The following is a 16,697-nucleotide window of genomic DNA, read 5'->3' as shown; positions in this document are numbered from 1 at the left end:
TGGCTGCGGGTGCTGGGGCCGCTGCGCCGGCGGCGGTTCCCGATGTGGAGGTCCGTCCTGGGTGGGGAGGCACCCAGGTCGCTGGTTCGATGCAGAGGAAGAAACCACACCTAGCACTTAAAGCCCTGAAAAAATAGAGGTGGTTGTTTTTCTTGAGAAATGGGAGGACTGGGAAGAGGAACTTGGTTGGGTTCACTGGGGAGGGCAGAAGCAATAGGCCGCTGGTAGGAGGAGCGAAGTAAGTGACAGATTTCAAGTTAGTTCCAAGGTTTATTTGCTGGAAGGAGGGTGGATGTGGGAAGAGAATTGAAGGGATTAGGACATACACCGTTGGAGGATGCGTTTTGGCCAAACGTGTAGACAAGTTCTCGCATTCTGGTACTTTCACAAAGCAATGGTAAAGTACTCACTAGTTTGCTGATGAGGGGCGGGGGAGGGATGGTCAAAGAGAATATTGCGGGGAACCATAGGATTGCAGTCTGACGTGGGATTTAGGGAAGCTGCGGGAATAACCAAAATGAAGACAGAATTGAGAGTTCTAGAGACAAAGTGAAAATAACTGATAAGTAATGAATTCCGAGTTGTAAGGGTCGGTGTTGGTTTTATTAGGCTGTAATGAGTATAAAATATTACCTTTCCGTATAATAGCTTACAAGCTAACAAAGTCAAGAAACTCAAACATTAACTCAGAAAATATACACTGGGCTTCAAGGAATCGCATAGGACATGCTCCCCAAGTTTTGCCCAGATTGTCTTATTTTTGGTTATCGCTGAAGAAAACACCTACCACTGCATTTTGAAACTAGACTCCTGGCCAGGCGCGGTGATGCACGCCTGTAATCCCAGCACTTTGGTAGGCCAAGGCCTCCAAATTGCTTGAGCGCAGAAGTTTGAGACCAGTCTGGCCAACGTGGAAAAAACCCGTCTCTACAAAGATAATAGTAATACAAAAATGGCATGGTGCCGGTAGTCCCTGCTACTCAGGAGGCTGAGGTGGGAGGATCACTTGAGCCCCAGAGGTGGAAGCTGCAGTGAGCCGTGATCACACCACTGCACTCCAGCCTGGGCGACAGAATGAGACTTTGTCGAAAAACAAAACAAAAAATCAGAAACTAGATTTCTTAAAAGGTTATTAAATACCCACCCATGCCTAAAGCTTTTTCCTGGAATTCAAAATTACCATTTCTTGAAAGAGCTTCAGTAACTGCAACAGAAAAGAGGCCTGAGGATGCCAAGGTGTTTAGGTTTATTTTGTGATTGAAAATAAGGAAATAAGTTTCACCAAAAGAGGCAGCAGCTAATTGCCAATTCAGAGCAGCTGTTCCTTCACAAAAATGCCATAATAACTCAAATATTTGAGTATTATCAAAACTTGCCAAATTATACAAATGAATTAATTTGTTTTTCTGTTATCTGCTTCATCTGAAACACAGGTCAAAGCCATGACTTAGAGGTTTTAACGTAAAGAAAATGGTTCCGCTAATTGTATAGAACCTCTCAGCAGTCTACAACAGTAGCTCCAGGTCTTGTCGTTTTTCTAGAGAAAAAGGGCCTAGTTTTCTTCTGTGGTGATCTATTAAATAAAAACACTATATTAAGATAAATTGGCCAAATATAGGAGTAGAAATGTGACTAAGATGTTTGAACAAATAACATATGGAATGCTAAACATATGGAATGCTAAACGTATGCCATTTTTCTCCTGGAACCAACAAAAAATAGACAAATTCCTGGCTTGGGAAAATTATCTGGGCACTGTGTTTTGGTTTAAGTATCAAAAAATTTGTAGTTTTCAACCTGTGTTCCACTGTGCCCTTTACCATAAGCAGTGAAGATAAATTTAATTCCTTTTCACTAATAGTTTAATTGCTCATTTTTTAAATTGTCAAATGGCAAGCCTTTTCCAAATCTATTATGTCTTTGTATTGTAAGATTTTTCTTCCCCCCACAAATATTGTTTAAGTGTTCTCAAGACTTTGAGGCAGGTTGGTTCTGTAGAGGCAGGCCTGGTTCTTGATCTTAACAGAAAACCTTCAAGTTCCTCACCATTAAGTATGTTGTTAGCTGTAGGGTTTTTGTAGATGTTCTTTAGCAAGCTAAAGCTCGCTGAGAGTTATCGTAACATAAGTGTTAGATTTTGTCAAATGCTTTTTCTGTATCTATTGATATGAACATGTGATTTTTCTTCTTTAGCCTGTTAATGTGATTGATTACAATAATTGATTGTTGAATATTTAACCAGCCTTGCATACTTGGGATAAGTCCCACTTGGTCATGGCTTATACTTCCTCTTATACATTGTTGGATTTAATCTGCTAGTATTTTGTTGAAGATTTTTGCATCTATGTTCATGAGAAATATTGGTTTGGTTTTCTTATAATGTCTTTATCTGATTTTGGTATTATAGTAAGGCTGGGCTCATGAATAAGTTAGGAAGTATTCCTTTGCTTCTATCTTCTGGAAGAGATTATAGAGAATTGGTATAATTTCTTCCTTAAATGTTTGGTATTACTCACCAATGAACCCACCTAAGCACAGTGTTTTCCACTTTAGAAGGTTATTAACCACTCTGTTTCTTCATTTCTGTTTTTTATTTTCTTATTTATTTCCATCTCCCTGCTTACATTTTCTAGCTGCAAGATTAAAAGATTGAAAAAGGTAGAGAAAGGCTTCTTTTTCTGTTTAGTTTTCTATTATGTGTGATATATATATGGGATCTTCAACTACAGGGACCTGTATCCCTAATGCCTTGCATATTATGTGGTACCTAATAGGTTATGACAGTGATTTACTTTAACAATTATTCAGGAAATCTGCTTACCTTTTCCTTGTGTACACAGGGCTAGATTATTATTCAGGCTGTCTAACAGCCAGGTGTTGTCAAGTAACTGAGTTCTGACCACCTGAATGTGGATAGAAGTGATGTAGGCACAGGCCTGGCTCATAAAAGCCTCCCACATGACAGCCTTAGTCTTTCTCCATCACCAAGCAGGATAAAAATGTGCAGAGGACTCCAAGGTCCAAGGAGATGTTAAGGACAAAAACTAGGAGATTGAGTTTATGAGTCATTGCCTAGAGAAACAACTGCTGATAAGTAACATCCATTAGGATTTTCCATGATTTAGAAATAAACTACTGTTAAACTTACTGAGATTTGGAGGGTTATCTGTCACAGCAGGAAGTATTATTTTAACCAATTCATAGAATAGACATAAGCTGATCTTAATTCAACTTTGTTTCAGAAATGTTAAAATTGTAATCAACCAAAGTCTTCTGACTTTATTTCTCCCTTTTGAGAAGGAAAAAAGGAAAAACCATTAATTACTACAATCAATAGAACAACAGTTTTCTGGATTTAAAGTCATACACATTAAGCAGCTGTACAGTGCGCTTCTGACTGGCTTCCTAAAGAGTTACAGCATATAAAGATTCTTAATATACCCTCAGAGTTAAGTGTAAACAAATATCCAAGTCACGTAGATATCATCTCACTATGAAAATTGGGCACAGTATAGATCATAAGTCCAGTTGGCAAGAAACTAATCATGATTGGCTCAAGTTATTTATGTATGTTAGTTTAATATTCTGAATTTACTCATTAGCTGAGACATTCTTTGAATGCCCACTATGTGTTTTACACCATACCAGTCACTTAGGCATGCCCACATTGAAGGAGCTCAGTTTCACTGGAATCACAGATATAAATGACCTATTAAAATATTATATGATTAAGTAGATTATGTAAAAAGTGCTGTGGGACACTAAAAAATCATTTAGAACTATGTGAGAAAATCAGTCAAGGCTTAAGAGAGGAGTTACCAGTTACAGATAACAATGTATTTTTTTCCACTGACCTAAGCCTTTCAAGCAAAATCAGAAAACTGTAATTTTCACTAAAATAAATCATCAATGGAATGACCTAGTTTAAGACCCTTTTGGAAGACAGAAAGAGTCCTAGAAATCTCTACTACATCAAAACAAATCAGAGGGATAGGCAAACATGCCAATATAACTGAATAAAGAGCCCAGAAAGAAACCCCTTCAAACATGGCATCTTTACATATGACAATCAATGGCAAAGAGTGCATATTTCAGTAATTGATACTAGAACAATTACTACCTATATGGAGAAAAATTAGATTCCCACCTCAGATGTAGGAAAGAAGTCCAAGTTTTATGAGGCCAAAAACTTATAATTTGGGGATTCCTAAGGAAATTCCAAAATAAATTAACTTTTGAAAATTTTGTAAAAACACAACCCATGTAAACATTACTTGGGCTTCTCCCAGAGCCTTGAAAAGAGCTTATACAAGTGATGGTAGAGTAAATCTACCTCTGTTCACAACAAACACAAAAATAAACTCAAAATGGATTAAAAAATCAATTTTTTTTAATTTTTAGAGAAATTATAGGACAAAAATTGTTATGTCTCAGAGAGGAAGGAATTCTTAAATAAGGTAAGGCACAAAGACATAAAAAGGACAAACTTTCAACGAAAAGCTTAGTAAGTTTATACATTAAAATTAAAAAAGCTTGTTCATCAAAGAACATGTCAAAATACAAGCACATGTCAAAATACAAGCCACAAGCTGGGTGAAGATGATGAAAAATGTTCATTACTCAACAAAGAAAAAGAACTCATTTTATAATACACTACAAATTAATGAACAAATCCAATAGAAAACCAATCAATTCATAGAAGAGGAAACCCAAATGTGTAATAATCACAAAAAACATGTTCAGCTCCACTAATCAGGGGAATTCAATTTAAAACAATAATGACCTATTCCATACCTATCAGACTGACAATATTTTTAATGTATAATGTTAATGAGTGGCATGATAGGAACCTAGTGCACTGTTACTGAGAACAACACAGTGGAGAGGAATTAAGCAATATCTAGCAGAGTTGAAGACGCATATACCCTATGACCCAACAAGTCTACTTGTAAGTATTATAGAAACTTGTGGGCTAGGCGCAGTGGCTCACACCTGTAATCCCAGCACTTTGGGAGGCCGAGGCGAGCGGATCACCTGAGGTCAGAAGTTCGAGACCAGCCTGGCCAACATGTAGTAAAACCCCATGTCTACTAAAAAAAAAAAAAAAAAAAACAAAAATTAGCCAGGTGTGGTGGTGCACGCCTGCAGTCCAGCTACTTGGGAAGCTGAGGCAGAATTGCTTGAACCCAGGAGGCAGACGTTGCAGTGAGCCGAGATCACACCAGTACACTCCAGCCTGGGTGACAGAGCAAGACTCTGTCTCTCAAAAAAAAAAAAAAAGAAAGAAAGAAACTTGTGTGTATGCACAAGGAGATATATTTAACACTATTTTGCAGCATTGTTTGTACCAGTTGAGTATCCTTTATCCAAAATGCTTGGGACCAGAAGTGTTTCAGATTTCAAATATTTTCAGATTTTGGAATATTTGCATTATACTTACCACTTTAACATCCCTAATCCAAAAATCTAAAATCCTCCAAAGAACATTTCCTTGAGGGTCATGCATATTATGCACTCAAAAACGTTCAGATTTTGGAGCATTTTTGGTTTGGGGATTAGGATGTTCAACCTGTATTAGTAAAATAGTGGAAACAATTGAAATGTCAGTAGGACAGTAGTTAACTATCATATTCATACAATAGAATATTATATAGTAGTGAAAATGAATGTTATGACTTTCAAATATTTTACCTACAGTGAGAAATATATTTCATACCATGACTCAATATATATATGCTTATATATAATCACATACATATATGTATATAGGCATTAAATTGAGTACTTATGATACATTTTATTTACTGTTCTGTTTTTTCTAAAGCAGTTCATGACCTGCTATATTGATTTTCTGTGCTACTAATGATTTGAAACCTACAGTTTGAAAAAAAAAACACTAAACAAAGTTATATATTTATTAACATGAATAAATCTGAATAACAAGTATAGCATTATATAGTGTGTGTATATATATGTACATATACACATACATACATATACATGTATATATACACATACCTACATATACATGTATATGGTATTCAAGAAATGCTATATATTGTGATACCTATATTTATATAAAGGAATAATTTTTAAAACTTATGAGAAAGGTAAATACCAAATTCAGGATAGTATTATTACCTCTGAAGAGGAAGACATGGAAAATAAAACGGGAAGGGAATACTGGGTATTTCAACTGTATCTGTAATGTTTTCCTTATTTTACAAAAGGAAAAATGTTAATATTTGATAGGTGTTGAGTACATGGGTGTTATTCATATTTTTTTCAAAATACTTGATTATTAAAATTAACTAGAACAATATTTCTTAATTTTACATCACACTTTGAAAAAAATCATCTCACTTTTTCCAAACAGGAATTTACAGGTATTTTATTATCTTAATTATTTGTAGCAAATTTTAAAGGAACGTTGCTGGGTGCAGTGGCTCACACCTGTAATCTCAGCACTTTGGGAGGCCAAGGCAGGAGGATCACTTGAGGTCAGGAGTTGGAGACCAGCCTGGGCAACATAGTGAGACCCCATCTCTTTAAAAAATATATATGTGTGTGTGTGTATTTTATTTTTTTAATTGGCCAGGTATGATGGTGTACACCTATACTCCTAGCTACTTGGGAGACTGAGGTGAGACGATCACTTAAGGCCAGAAGATCAAGGCTGCAGTGAGCTATGATTGTTCCACTGTTTTCTAGACAGGGTGACAGAGCAAGACTCTGACTCTAAAAAAATAAATAAGGTAAAATAAAAATAAGAAGCCCAGCGCAGTGGTTTATGCCAGTAATCATTCCCAACACTTCAGGAGGCCAAGCAGGAGGATCACTTGAGCTGAGGAGTTCAAGACTGGCCTGGGCAAGACAGTAAGACCATCTCTACAAAAAATAAACAAAAAATTAGCCGGGCATGGTGGTGCATGCTTGTAGTTCCAGCTGCTTGGGAGGCTGAGGTGGGAGGATTGCTTGAGCCTGGAAGGTCATGGCTGTAGTGAGCCGAGATCACACCACTGCACTCCAGCCTGGGTAACACAGTGAGACCCTCTCTCAAAATAAATACAGCCAGACATAGTGGCTCATGTCTGTAATTCCAGCACTTTGGGAGACCAAGGCAGGCAGATCATTTGAGGCCAGGAGTTCGAGACCAGCCAGACCAACATGGTGTAACCCCATCTCTACTGAAAATACAAAAAAATTAGCTGGTCGTGGTGGCACATGCCTGTAGTCCCAGCTACTCAGGAGGCTGAGGCAGGAGAATCACTTCAACTGGGGAGGTGGAGGTTGCAGTGAGCCGAGATCATGCCACTGCATTCCAGCTTGGGCAACAGAGCAAGACTCCATATAAAAACATAAATAAATAAAAATGTTTTAAAAAGTTGTGGTCAATCTTTAGGGTTATCTTAAGTATCTTTTTTTTTTTTTTTCAAGACAGGGTCTGACTCTGCCGCCCAGACTAGGGTATGGTAGTACAATCATGTAGCTAACTGTAAACTCAATTTCCTAGGCTCAAGTGATCCTCCTGCCTCAGCCTCCTGAGTAATTAGGACTACAGGTGTGCGTCACCACACCTGGCTAATTTTAAATGTGTGTGTGTATGTATATATATACACGTGTGTGTGTGTGTGTGTATATATATATATATGCATGTGTGTGTGTGTGTGTGTGTGTGTGTGTATATATGTATGTATATGAAATGGGGTCTCACTGTATTGCCCAGGCTAGCCTTGAACTCTTGGCCTCAAGTGATTCTCCAGCCTTGGCCTCCTAAGGTACTAGGAGGCATGAGCCACCACAACTGGCCAATAGAGATCTTTTTGTTCTCCAATTTTACCATGCAAATTAATAGAGATACTAGGTGTGGTGGACTAAATGGTGACCAAAAAGACATGGCCTAATCCCCAGAACCCATTACTATTGCCATATATAGTAACAGACTGAATATTACCTTATAGGGCAAAATATGTAGTTAAGAATTTTAAGGGCCAGCATGGTGGCTCATGCCTGTAATCCCAGCATTTTGGGAGGTAGAGGTGGGTGAATCACCTGAGGTCAGGAGTTCAAGCCCAGCCTGGCCAACATGGCGAAACCCCATCTCTACTAAATATACAAAAATTAGCCAGGTGTGGTGGCCTGCACCTGTAATCCCAGCTACTCGGGAGGCTGAGGTAGCTTGAATCCAGGAGGCAGAGGTTGCAGTGAGCCAAAATTGTGCCACTGCACTCCAGCCTGGGCAACAGAGCGAGACTCCATCTCAAAAAAAAAAAAAATTGAGAGGAGTGTTATCCTAGATTTTCCAGGTCAGCTCTGAATCCAGTAACAAGTGTCTGTACAAGAATGAGGCAAAGAAAGATAACACAGATAGGAGGAAGCAATGCCACCATGACAACACAGACTGGAATGACACCGTTAACAGTTGAGGATGCCAAGAACCACCAGAAACTGGAAGAGGCAAAAACAGATTCTCCTCTAGTGCCTCTAGAGAGAGTATAGCCCTGCTGACACCTTGATTTTCTTCTGACCTCCAGCACTGTGAAAGAATAAACTTCTGTTGTTTAAGCCACCCAGTTTACAGTAATTTGTTATAGCAGTCATATTTTAAGAAGAAAACTGGGGGAATAAATTTGGTGTAAGGAAATGTTATAGGAAATCTAGGTCCACCTGCCTGGTTATGGTGACAAAGGGTGAATACTTTTCTTTCCTAAGTTAGCAACATCAGAAACATCTTTAAAGTCTTTTTCTACATGAATTTCCTTATTGGTTGCAGTGATTTTAAAATATGTCCACAAATTATTTAATTATACCCCCTCCAAAAGGTGGAGCCTAATTCTCCTCCCTTTGAGTATGGATTATATTTATTGGCTTACTTCTGACAATACAATGTGGCAGAATTGACCGTTTGTGACTTCCAAAATTAGGACGTAAAAGACTTTGTGGCTTTCTCCTTGTTCTTTCTTTGACTTAGATTATTCGCTCTGGGAGAAGCCAGCTGTTGTGTCATAAGGATACTCAAGCTGCACTATGCAATGTCCACATGGCAAAAACTCAGTCCTCTTGCCAACAGGAAACCCAAGAACTTGGGCTATCTGAGCACAGTCAGCCTTAAGATGACTGTAGTTCGGGGCCGGCCTTCAAGCGTCAGCAACCCAAGACGGCAGCCACCATGGGCTCGGGAGTAAAAGTCCCTCGCAATTTCTGACTGTTGGAAGAACTCAAAGAAGGCCAGAAAGGAGTAGGAGATGGCATAGTTAGCTGAGGTCTAGAAGATGATGAAGACATGACACAAGATGGACAGGGATGATAATTGGGCCTCCAAGAACAATTTATGAAAACCAAATATACAGCCTTAAAATAGAATGTGGACCTAAATACCCACTAGCACCCCCCTTTGTAAGATTTGTAACAAAAATTAATGTAAATGGAGTTAATAGTTCTAATGGAGTGGTGGACCCAAGAGCCATATCAGTGCTAGCAAAATGGCAGAATTCATATAGCATCAAAGTTGTCCTGCAAGAGCTTCAGTGCCTATTGATGTCTAAAGAAAATATGAAACTCCCTCAGCCACCGGAAGGACAGTGTTACAGCAATTAATCAAAAAGAAAAACCACAGGCCCTTCCGCTTCCCCCCGCCCGATTCGATTTAAGCAGTCTTCGTTTTCCACAGTAGTAAATTTTCTAGATACATCATGTAGACCTCAAAGTACTGGAAAGGAAGCTCCAATTCAAAGGAAATTTATCTTAAGATACTGTAAATGATACTAATTGTCCATTTGAAATATATAAGTTTTGCTATAACAAATCATCCTATCAAGTGTGACCACTGTCCACGTAGTTGAACTTCTGGAATCGAGAAATTCTAATTAAATTGATTCCCATCATAACTAGTGGGGCACATCTAACTCAACTGTGAAAAGAAACATCACACAATCACCTTGCTGATTACATGGCCTGGGGGTCTCTGCCTTCTCCCCTTACCCTCCTGCCTCCCACCCTCCCTGCAACAGCCCTCTAGCTTGGCTTGTTAGAGTGGATGTGAAGGTTTCAGGTTGCAGCCTGTGGGACTACTGCTAGGTGTGTGGGGTGCTTCGCCTGCACCCCTGGTTTCTTTAAGTCTTATGCACCTTCCAATCTGTCATCCTGTCCCCACACTCCTCCACTCCTGCCTTTGGCAGAAGCATAGGTTGTAACCCCTCCACTCCCCTCTAAGATTGGCCTTTGGTAAGGAATTCAGGGCTTTCCCAGTATCTTCTCTCCCCCACCTTTATCGAGGGATGCTGTTTTTTCTTCCCTCCTCAAGTTGCTTTCTGCACCATCACCACTCAATACCTTCCATGACACTTCCTTGCTTTGGCCAGAAGCCATCAGGTAAGGTTAGAAAGTCTCTAACCTCCCTTGTTTAGTTTTGGAACTATACTTATTCACTCTCCATCAGCCTGGGAAATGAATATTGGGTTTTCAGCCCTGCCACCCTCTGCTGTCGTCAGCTGATGCGTTGTTTTTAGCTCAGGTTTTGATAAGGTGAAAGGGAAAGTCACCAGGGTTACTCAGACCTGCCAGCTCTCGGAGTCCTTGGTGGTTGAAATTGGAGAAAGACCACAAGAAGACACTTGTAAGCACATGTGATCCCTCTGAATTGTTTTACTTCCTGTAATTGCTTTTGCTTTTAAAAACTGAAGAAGTTTTAAACAGGGCTTTCATTTGGTCATCCTTGCAATCCATTGAGGTCTAGTTTAGAATCTGACAACTGGAACAAAAAGAACCTTGATTCCAGTGCATGCCTTGGTTTTGGTGCTGCTGCTGCTTCTCAAGATCCTCAGCAGGGATTAAGAAAGAACCCAGTGTGCATAGCAGATCCCTGAAATTGGCGGGCTTGACCTCCTGGGAAATTGGTGCGTCTTTCCACTTTCTGTTCAGGACCACTAAATGCTAAAATGTGGATGCATGCCGAAATAAAAGTAATTCATTGTGTAAAAAAATAAAATAACTCTAGTTCAGGATGACATCTTGACTGCAACCTCATGAGAGACCCTGAGCCAGAACCCCCTAGGTAAGCTGCTCTTAAATTCCTGAACCACAGCAGAAATTATGAGATAATATTTAGTGCTTTAATCTACCAGATTTTGAGGTAATTCTCTCTCTCTTTTTTTTTTTTTTTTTTTTTTTTTGAGATGGAGTTTTGTTCTTCTCACCCAGGCTGGAATGCAATGGCATGATCTCAGCTCACTGCAACCTCTGCCTCCCGGGTTCAAGCAATTCTCCTGCCTCAGCCTCCTGAGTAGCTGGGATTACAGGTCCCCACCACCATGCTCAGCTAATTTTTGTATTTTTAGTAGAGACGGGGTTTCACCATGTTGGCCAGGCTGGTCTCGAACTCCTGAGCTCAGGTAATCCATCTGCCTTGGCCTCCCAAAGTGCTGGGATTACAGGCATGAGCCACCGCGCCTGTCCTTGAGATAATTCTTAACACAAATAACTAATACACTGATGCACCTTCTAAATAAAGTGCCATTTTTGTTCAGGAGGCCTTAGCATAACAAATATCACAATCCTATGAATCTCTAGAAGTTGTCATTAGTAGATGATTACTGACATCACCACAAGTTATAATACCTTAAGAATGATACCATTCATTCAGTACTTCATATGTATATGAATTTTACCAACGCAGAAACTTAGCCTAGGAATCTGTCTAGTTCCCCTATTATTAACATCATACATGAGTATGGTACATTTGTAATGATCAATGAGCAAATATCAATCCATTATTACTAACTAAATTCATACTTTATTCAAATTTCCTTACTTTCTCTTTATTCTCTAAAGTTCTATGAATCCATGGTCCTATATCTGCACTAATTCACTTGTGTTTTTTCTATATACTTCTGCATCTAAAATACTATTTTTACTAGATTTTTTACCAGACTAATTTCATTGAATGTCTTCCAAAGTATGAACACTTTTATTTTAAAGTTTTCTTAATATCCTCATGGTAACATCAAAATTTAAGGAAATCTGTTTGTCATCAAAAAGGGTTTTGGTAATGCTTTGTTAGATTTGCAAACTTTTCATATTATTTGCTCTTACATCACTTCCATGCTATTTCCTTTGCTTTTAGTGTATTAATTTTTTTCAAAATGGTAAAATAAAAGAAATATTTATACATTATATTTTTAAGTATCTATTTCCTTAATCTAAGGTAAACTTTTCTCAAGGCATTTTAACTTAACAGGATATTACATAGAAAAAAATAGGGGAATAATATCTGACACACTTCAAATGTTCTTTGAACTGTGTTAGTTTAGTGTCAGTTATTGACTGCTTGAATTGGAGAACCCCCTGCTCATATCAGTAACAGCTAGTCAAAATTATCAAGAACATTAAGAACACATCACAGAAATCACTGTCATCAGTTATTGATAGAAAGGAAGATTGCACAGTGAGATGATGTATTCAATAGAAGGTTGTGTGTAGTAAAAATAAGAATTGTAAATGTAAGTCAACAGTAAATCCAAAAGCCATGTCTTTCAAGGGAAATCTAAAAACTATGTTTCCTACTTTCAAAATCCTTTCATCATTACAAGAGTTATTCTTTTCTGGTTCAAAAATCTTGCCTACCTCCTTTTAAAAGTTATTCTTTAAAACATTAGGCCAGATGAGCTAATTTCAGACGGCTTATTTACCTGCTCATGGATTTATATGCCACCTGCTTTTGCTTTTTCTACAGATGCAAAGTCAACCTCTGGGCCAAAATTCCACCTTTCTCTTTCTGCCACACAAGTGGTAAATAACATGACCCAATAAATTTTAGCATTTCCCCAAATGTGTAGGATACAAAAAATGTATTCATTCATGTGAGATATAAAAATGTACACTCACACTTCTGAAATCAACAGCCAGCCATTTCACACTTGGGCCAAAGGCAAACAAACGTAATTCTCACTGGCAGCTGGACAACATTCCGAGCTGCCACCACATTAATTAACTCACCTCAATCAGATTCCACTTCAACTTGCACAGCTTGCTGCCAAGAAGCCTAGCAATAAATTGTTAGGTTAAATACTGAACAAGGTAGGGAAATACCATATGGTATGTTGTTATAGAGGGTGGGATATTCTTGTTTAACACTAGTAGCAGGGTTTTCCATTTACTTTTTATTGTCTCTTGTGATTTGAGAAAAATGAGTATATGCTCTTGTTGATAAATGAACTTGCATGTCTTATTGTGAAGGGGAATGGGATGGTAACAAGTTAACAAAACACCTTTGTCCACAAGCTTCTATAGTTGATATTCCCTAAATCGGAAGACAACAGCTTACTTAGCAAGTGCTGGGAGCCCATTAATGGTAAATTATTGGTATTAAACCTTTGGGGAATGTCAAGGAACAAAGACCTCAAATTCCGTTTTCATTTAGGTGTACCGGGAATTTACAAATAAATACAAACTATTTATAACTGAAAAAACTGTAGCTTAGGAGTCAAGATTTAAGTGTGAGTCTGGTTTCTGCCTCTGACTGGCTGTCCACTTTGGCCAAATCACTTAACTTCTCTCATATTATGTCCTTATCTGTCATATGAAGGAGTTTGACTATATGAATGGTTCCCAAACCTTAATGTACATATCATCTTAAGGAGCTTGTTAAAAATACAGATTCTTGGATTCCACCCTTGGCTTGAAATTGATTCGTTTTGACATGGAGCCTAGTAGTCTGAATTTGTAATAAGCAATACATTATTTTGCAGATATAGAACCCATACGTTGAGAAATAACTGGACTACATGACATATTGTATCCCTTTACCTCTGACGGTGTATTATTGTAATTACCAATCCATATCATTGTTTTTATAACGTGTGGTGTGATTTTGGAAAGTGGTATAATTGGGAGTGGTAACTCAAGCCTTAATATACAATAGGCAGTTCAAAACTCTAGTGAAAAAAGACTGAGAACACCTGAATATGACTACCCAGGTGCCTGTGAGCATTTTCTTGGGTTGTAGGATGGGTGATAGCTGACTGACTGTTCCCTCTAGAAATCTTGCCTGTACATATAGTAAGAGTGCACATCTAAACAAAAACATTGAAAGCCATCCTACAGATCAGCTTTATTCATATTCCTGATCACTCACCCAGGATAAGGCTTTCTGTGCTCTAAGGGTGTTGTTATGAATGCTCATTTCATTTCTTTTACTTCTTGTGTGTCTGGTATATTCTGCTTCTTTGTTAAATTCTGAAATCAAAAAACAAATATTTTATCCTTGTTTGTGAGATTTCAAAAGACTAGGAACTTTTGAAAACCTCATTCTCTTTAGATTCTAGGACATGATTTGATAAGTAAAGAAAAAGCTCTTACTGGAAAAAGTTCTTATTACTTACTGAATAGGTGCATATGGATTTATACTAATCCATGTATCTTTTTCCATCTGATTCCTCTTATGACTAGCAGAGAGCCCTAAGGTAGCTGTCTGGGGCCAGCCTTAAATTAGGAAAAGAGCATGCTTAACAGGTCCATATAAGATGGTGTGCAACACAGGCTTTTCCCATCATATTGCAAACTTAACAGACTTGAAGATCCAAAACTAATCATTATTATTTTACTTTTAAAACTGTGGAATCACCTTTGTTATTAGTTTCTATCAGTGGGGGATGTAAAATGGCAATGCAGTAGTTGCTTTACTATTCAATCTTCACAAAAGAAGTCTGATTCTCTTCCATTTAATCAGTTCTTTCCAAGCTATTTTAATTATCACAAACATCCCCAAGTTTTAATAATGTTCCTCAGAGTATGGGTAGATTATCCTTATTGGTCTTTGTATTCTCCTCAGCCACTAAAAGCAGGCTCTTAACTTGGTAGATTCTCAATAATGGAATGTTGGGCTAAAGATATGTTGGCAGAAAAGGAAGTGTTGAATCCTGTTGCAGACTTCCTCATCCCCTGCAGGTGGTGCTGGGAGATAGGTTCTCTATTTACTTATTTAATCATAATTAGTTGGGTTAGTAAAGGTGTTCTCAGTTCTTAGTTTAAAGCTGTTATAATTACCTAAATTTCTTCCTCCCCTTCACTCTTGTTACTGAGTCACAGAGAATAAAAAGATTTAAAAAGGTGATCAAACTGAAGAAAATAGAGACATTAAGATAACTGATGGTGTCTCCCAGGCCTAGCAGTAGAAAGATGCTGCAGGGCTTTAGGAGAAAGAAAATTTGTACACTCTTACTTTCAAAAGAGAACATATATTCAGGAAATTTTTCTATAGACTATCTATCTCACCAGAACTACTGTATTAACTGTAGTACTGAATCTGTCATCCTTATACATCAAGTATTTCTCACCATGGTCATGTATCAGTGGTTATTAGTATTTGGGACTTAAAGGTTTCCTGTACAATGCTGTCTATGACACCACCCAGGCACAGTTAGCAGCCCTCTCCTCTGTCTTCCTCCAGATTAATGAGTGTATTGCTTATTTTAATATCTGAATCTTCCACTCAATTGGGAGCTCCTATAAAGTAGAGACTGTGTCTTTATCATCCTTGTATCACTAGTTCTTACGTTGCTTCTTTGAATGTAGTAAACACTAAATACATTAAATAAATAAAGCAATCAACAAATCAATTAGAATACTGTCAGCCACATAACTTTAGAGTTGCCTGAAACCAAGTATGAATTTCTCTTCTATCATTCCTACCCTGAAGCTTACTGATGCCAAAATTAGAGGTCAGTGAAGATGGTCGTAATTAAGGAAGCTAGTATTTTTTAATTGATATAACACGATTCCCCAGTATACATTTCTAGCCATATCTCCTCCACCTCCCCCATGTGAATCTTTCACAACTACCAGATTGGTCTGTTTGCTCTCTCTGTAACATGCCTTATACCCTCCCACCTCTAAAATTATGCCATCCCTCTATTTTGCCCTTAGTCTCTTTTAATCAGTGGTTCTCAGAGTGCTTCTCGGGGGCCCACAATGTCAATGGTACGCTCATAATAATACTAAGATGCTATTTGCCTTTTTACTCTCATTCTGTTACAGGTGTACAGTAGAGTTTTCCAGAGGCTACATGACATGCAGTATCACAACGGAAGCAAATATAAGAATCCACCTGTCTCCTGTTAAAATGCAAAATGTAAAACAATACCACTTTGCTAACTGTTTTTGTTTGGGGAAATGTAGTTCATAAAAATATTTATGTTAACATGTAATTTAGGTTAAAATAATAAATATTTGTAAATTGTCTGTTTTAATTTCTAATATGGTAAATACAGATAGATATAACCCATATAAACAAAACCTGTTTGGGGTCCTCAATAATATTGAAGAGTGTTATACAGGGGTCCTAAGGCCAAAGAATTTTATAATGCTGCTCTAAGTCTTCCTTATCCATTAAAGTCCAAATGAAAGTTGGGAACAGTAGCTAATGCCTGTAACCCCAGTGCTTTGGGAGGCTGACATAGGAGGATTACTTGAGGCCAGGAGTTTGAGACCAGACAGGGCAACATACAGAGACCCTGTTGCTACAAAAATAAATTTAAAACGTAGTCGGTCATGGTGGCACATGTCTGTAGTCCTAACTACTTGGGAGGCTGAGGCAGGAAGATCACTTGAGCCTAGGAGCTTGAGGCTGCTATGATCCCGCCACTGCACTCCAGCCTGGGTGACAAAGCAAGACCCTGTCTCTGAAAAAATAAATAAAATAG

General features: G+C 38.2%; 1 protein-coding gene and 1 long non-coding RNA gene across 2 annotated transcripts; both read left to right on the top strand.

Moving 5' to 3' along the window:
- Position 1: 1 nt before the first annotated feature.
- On the top strand, positions 2–16,236 carry LOC129523985 (uncharacterized). The gene is made up of 2 exons (XR_008667632.2): positions 2–139; positions 16,033–16,236. It is a non-coding gene; the product is annotated as an uncharacterized lncRNA (long non-coding RNA).
- On the top strand, positions 9,271–9,637 carry LOC129523984 (ubiquitin-conjugating enzyme E2 variant 1-like). The gene has a single exon (XM_063709407.1). The coding sequence runs from the start codon at positions 9,304–9,306 to the stop codon at positions 9,595–9,597; it is 294 nt and encodes a 97-aa protein (XP_063565477.1). The 5' UTR covers positions 9,271–9,303; the 3' UTR covers positions 9,598–9,637.
- Positions 16,237–16,697: the final 461 nt, after the last annotated feature.

This window comes from Gorilla gorilla, chromosome 7 (genome assembly GCF_029281585.2).
Source record: "Gorilla gorilla gorilla isolate KB3781 chromosome 7, NHGRI_mGorGor1-v2.1_pri, whole genome shotgun sequence".
NCBI lineage: Eukaryota > Metazoa > Chordata > Mammalia > Primates > Hominidae > Gorilla > Gorilla gorilla.
The sequence above is the reverse complement of the archived record's forward strand: the minus strand, read 5'-3'. Positions and strand labels throughout refer to the sequence as shown.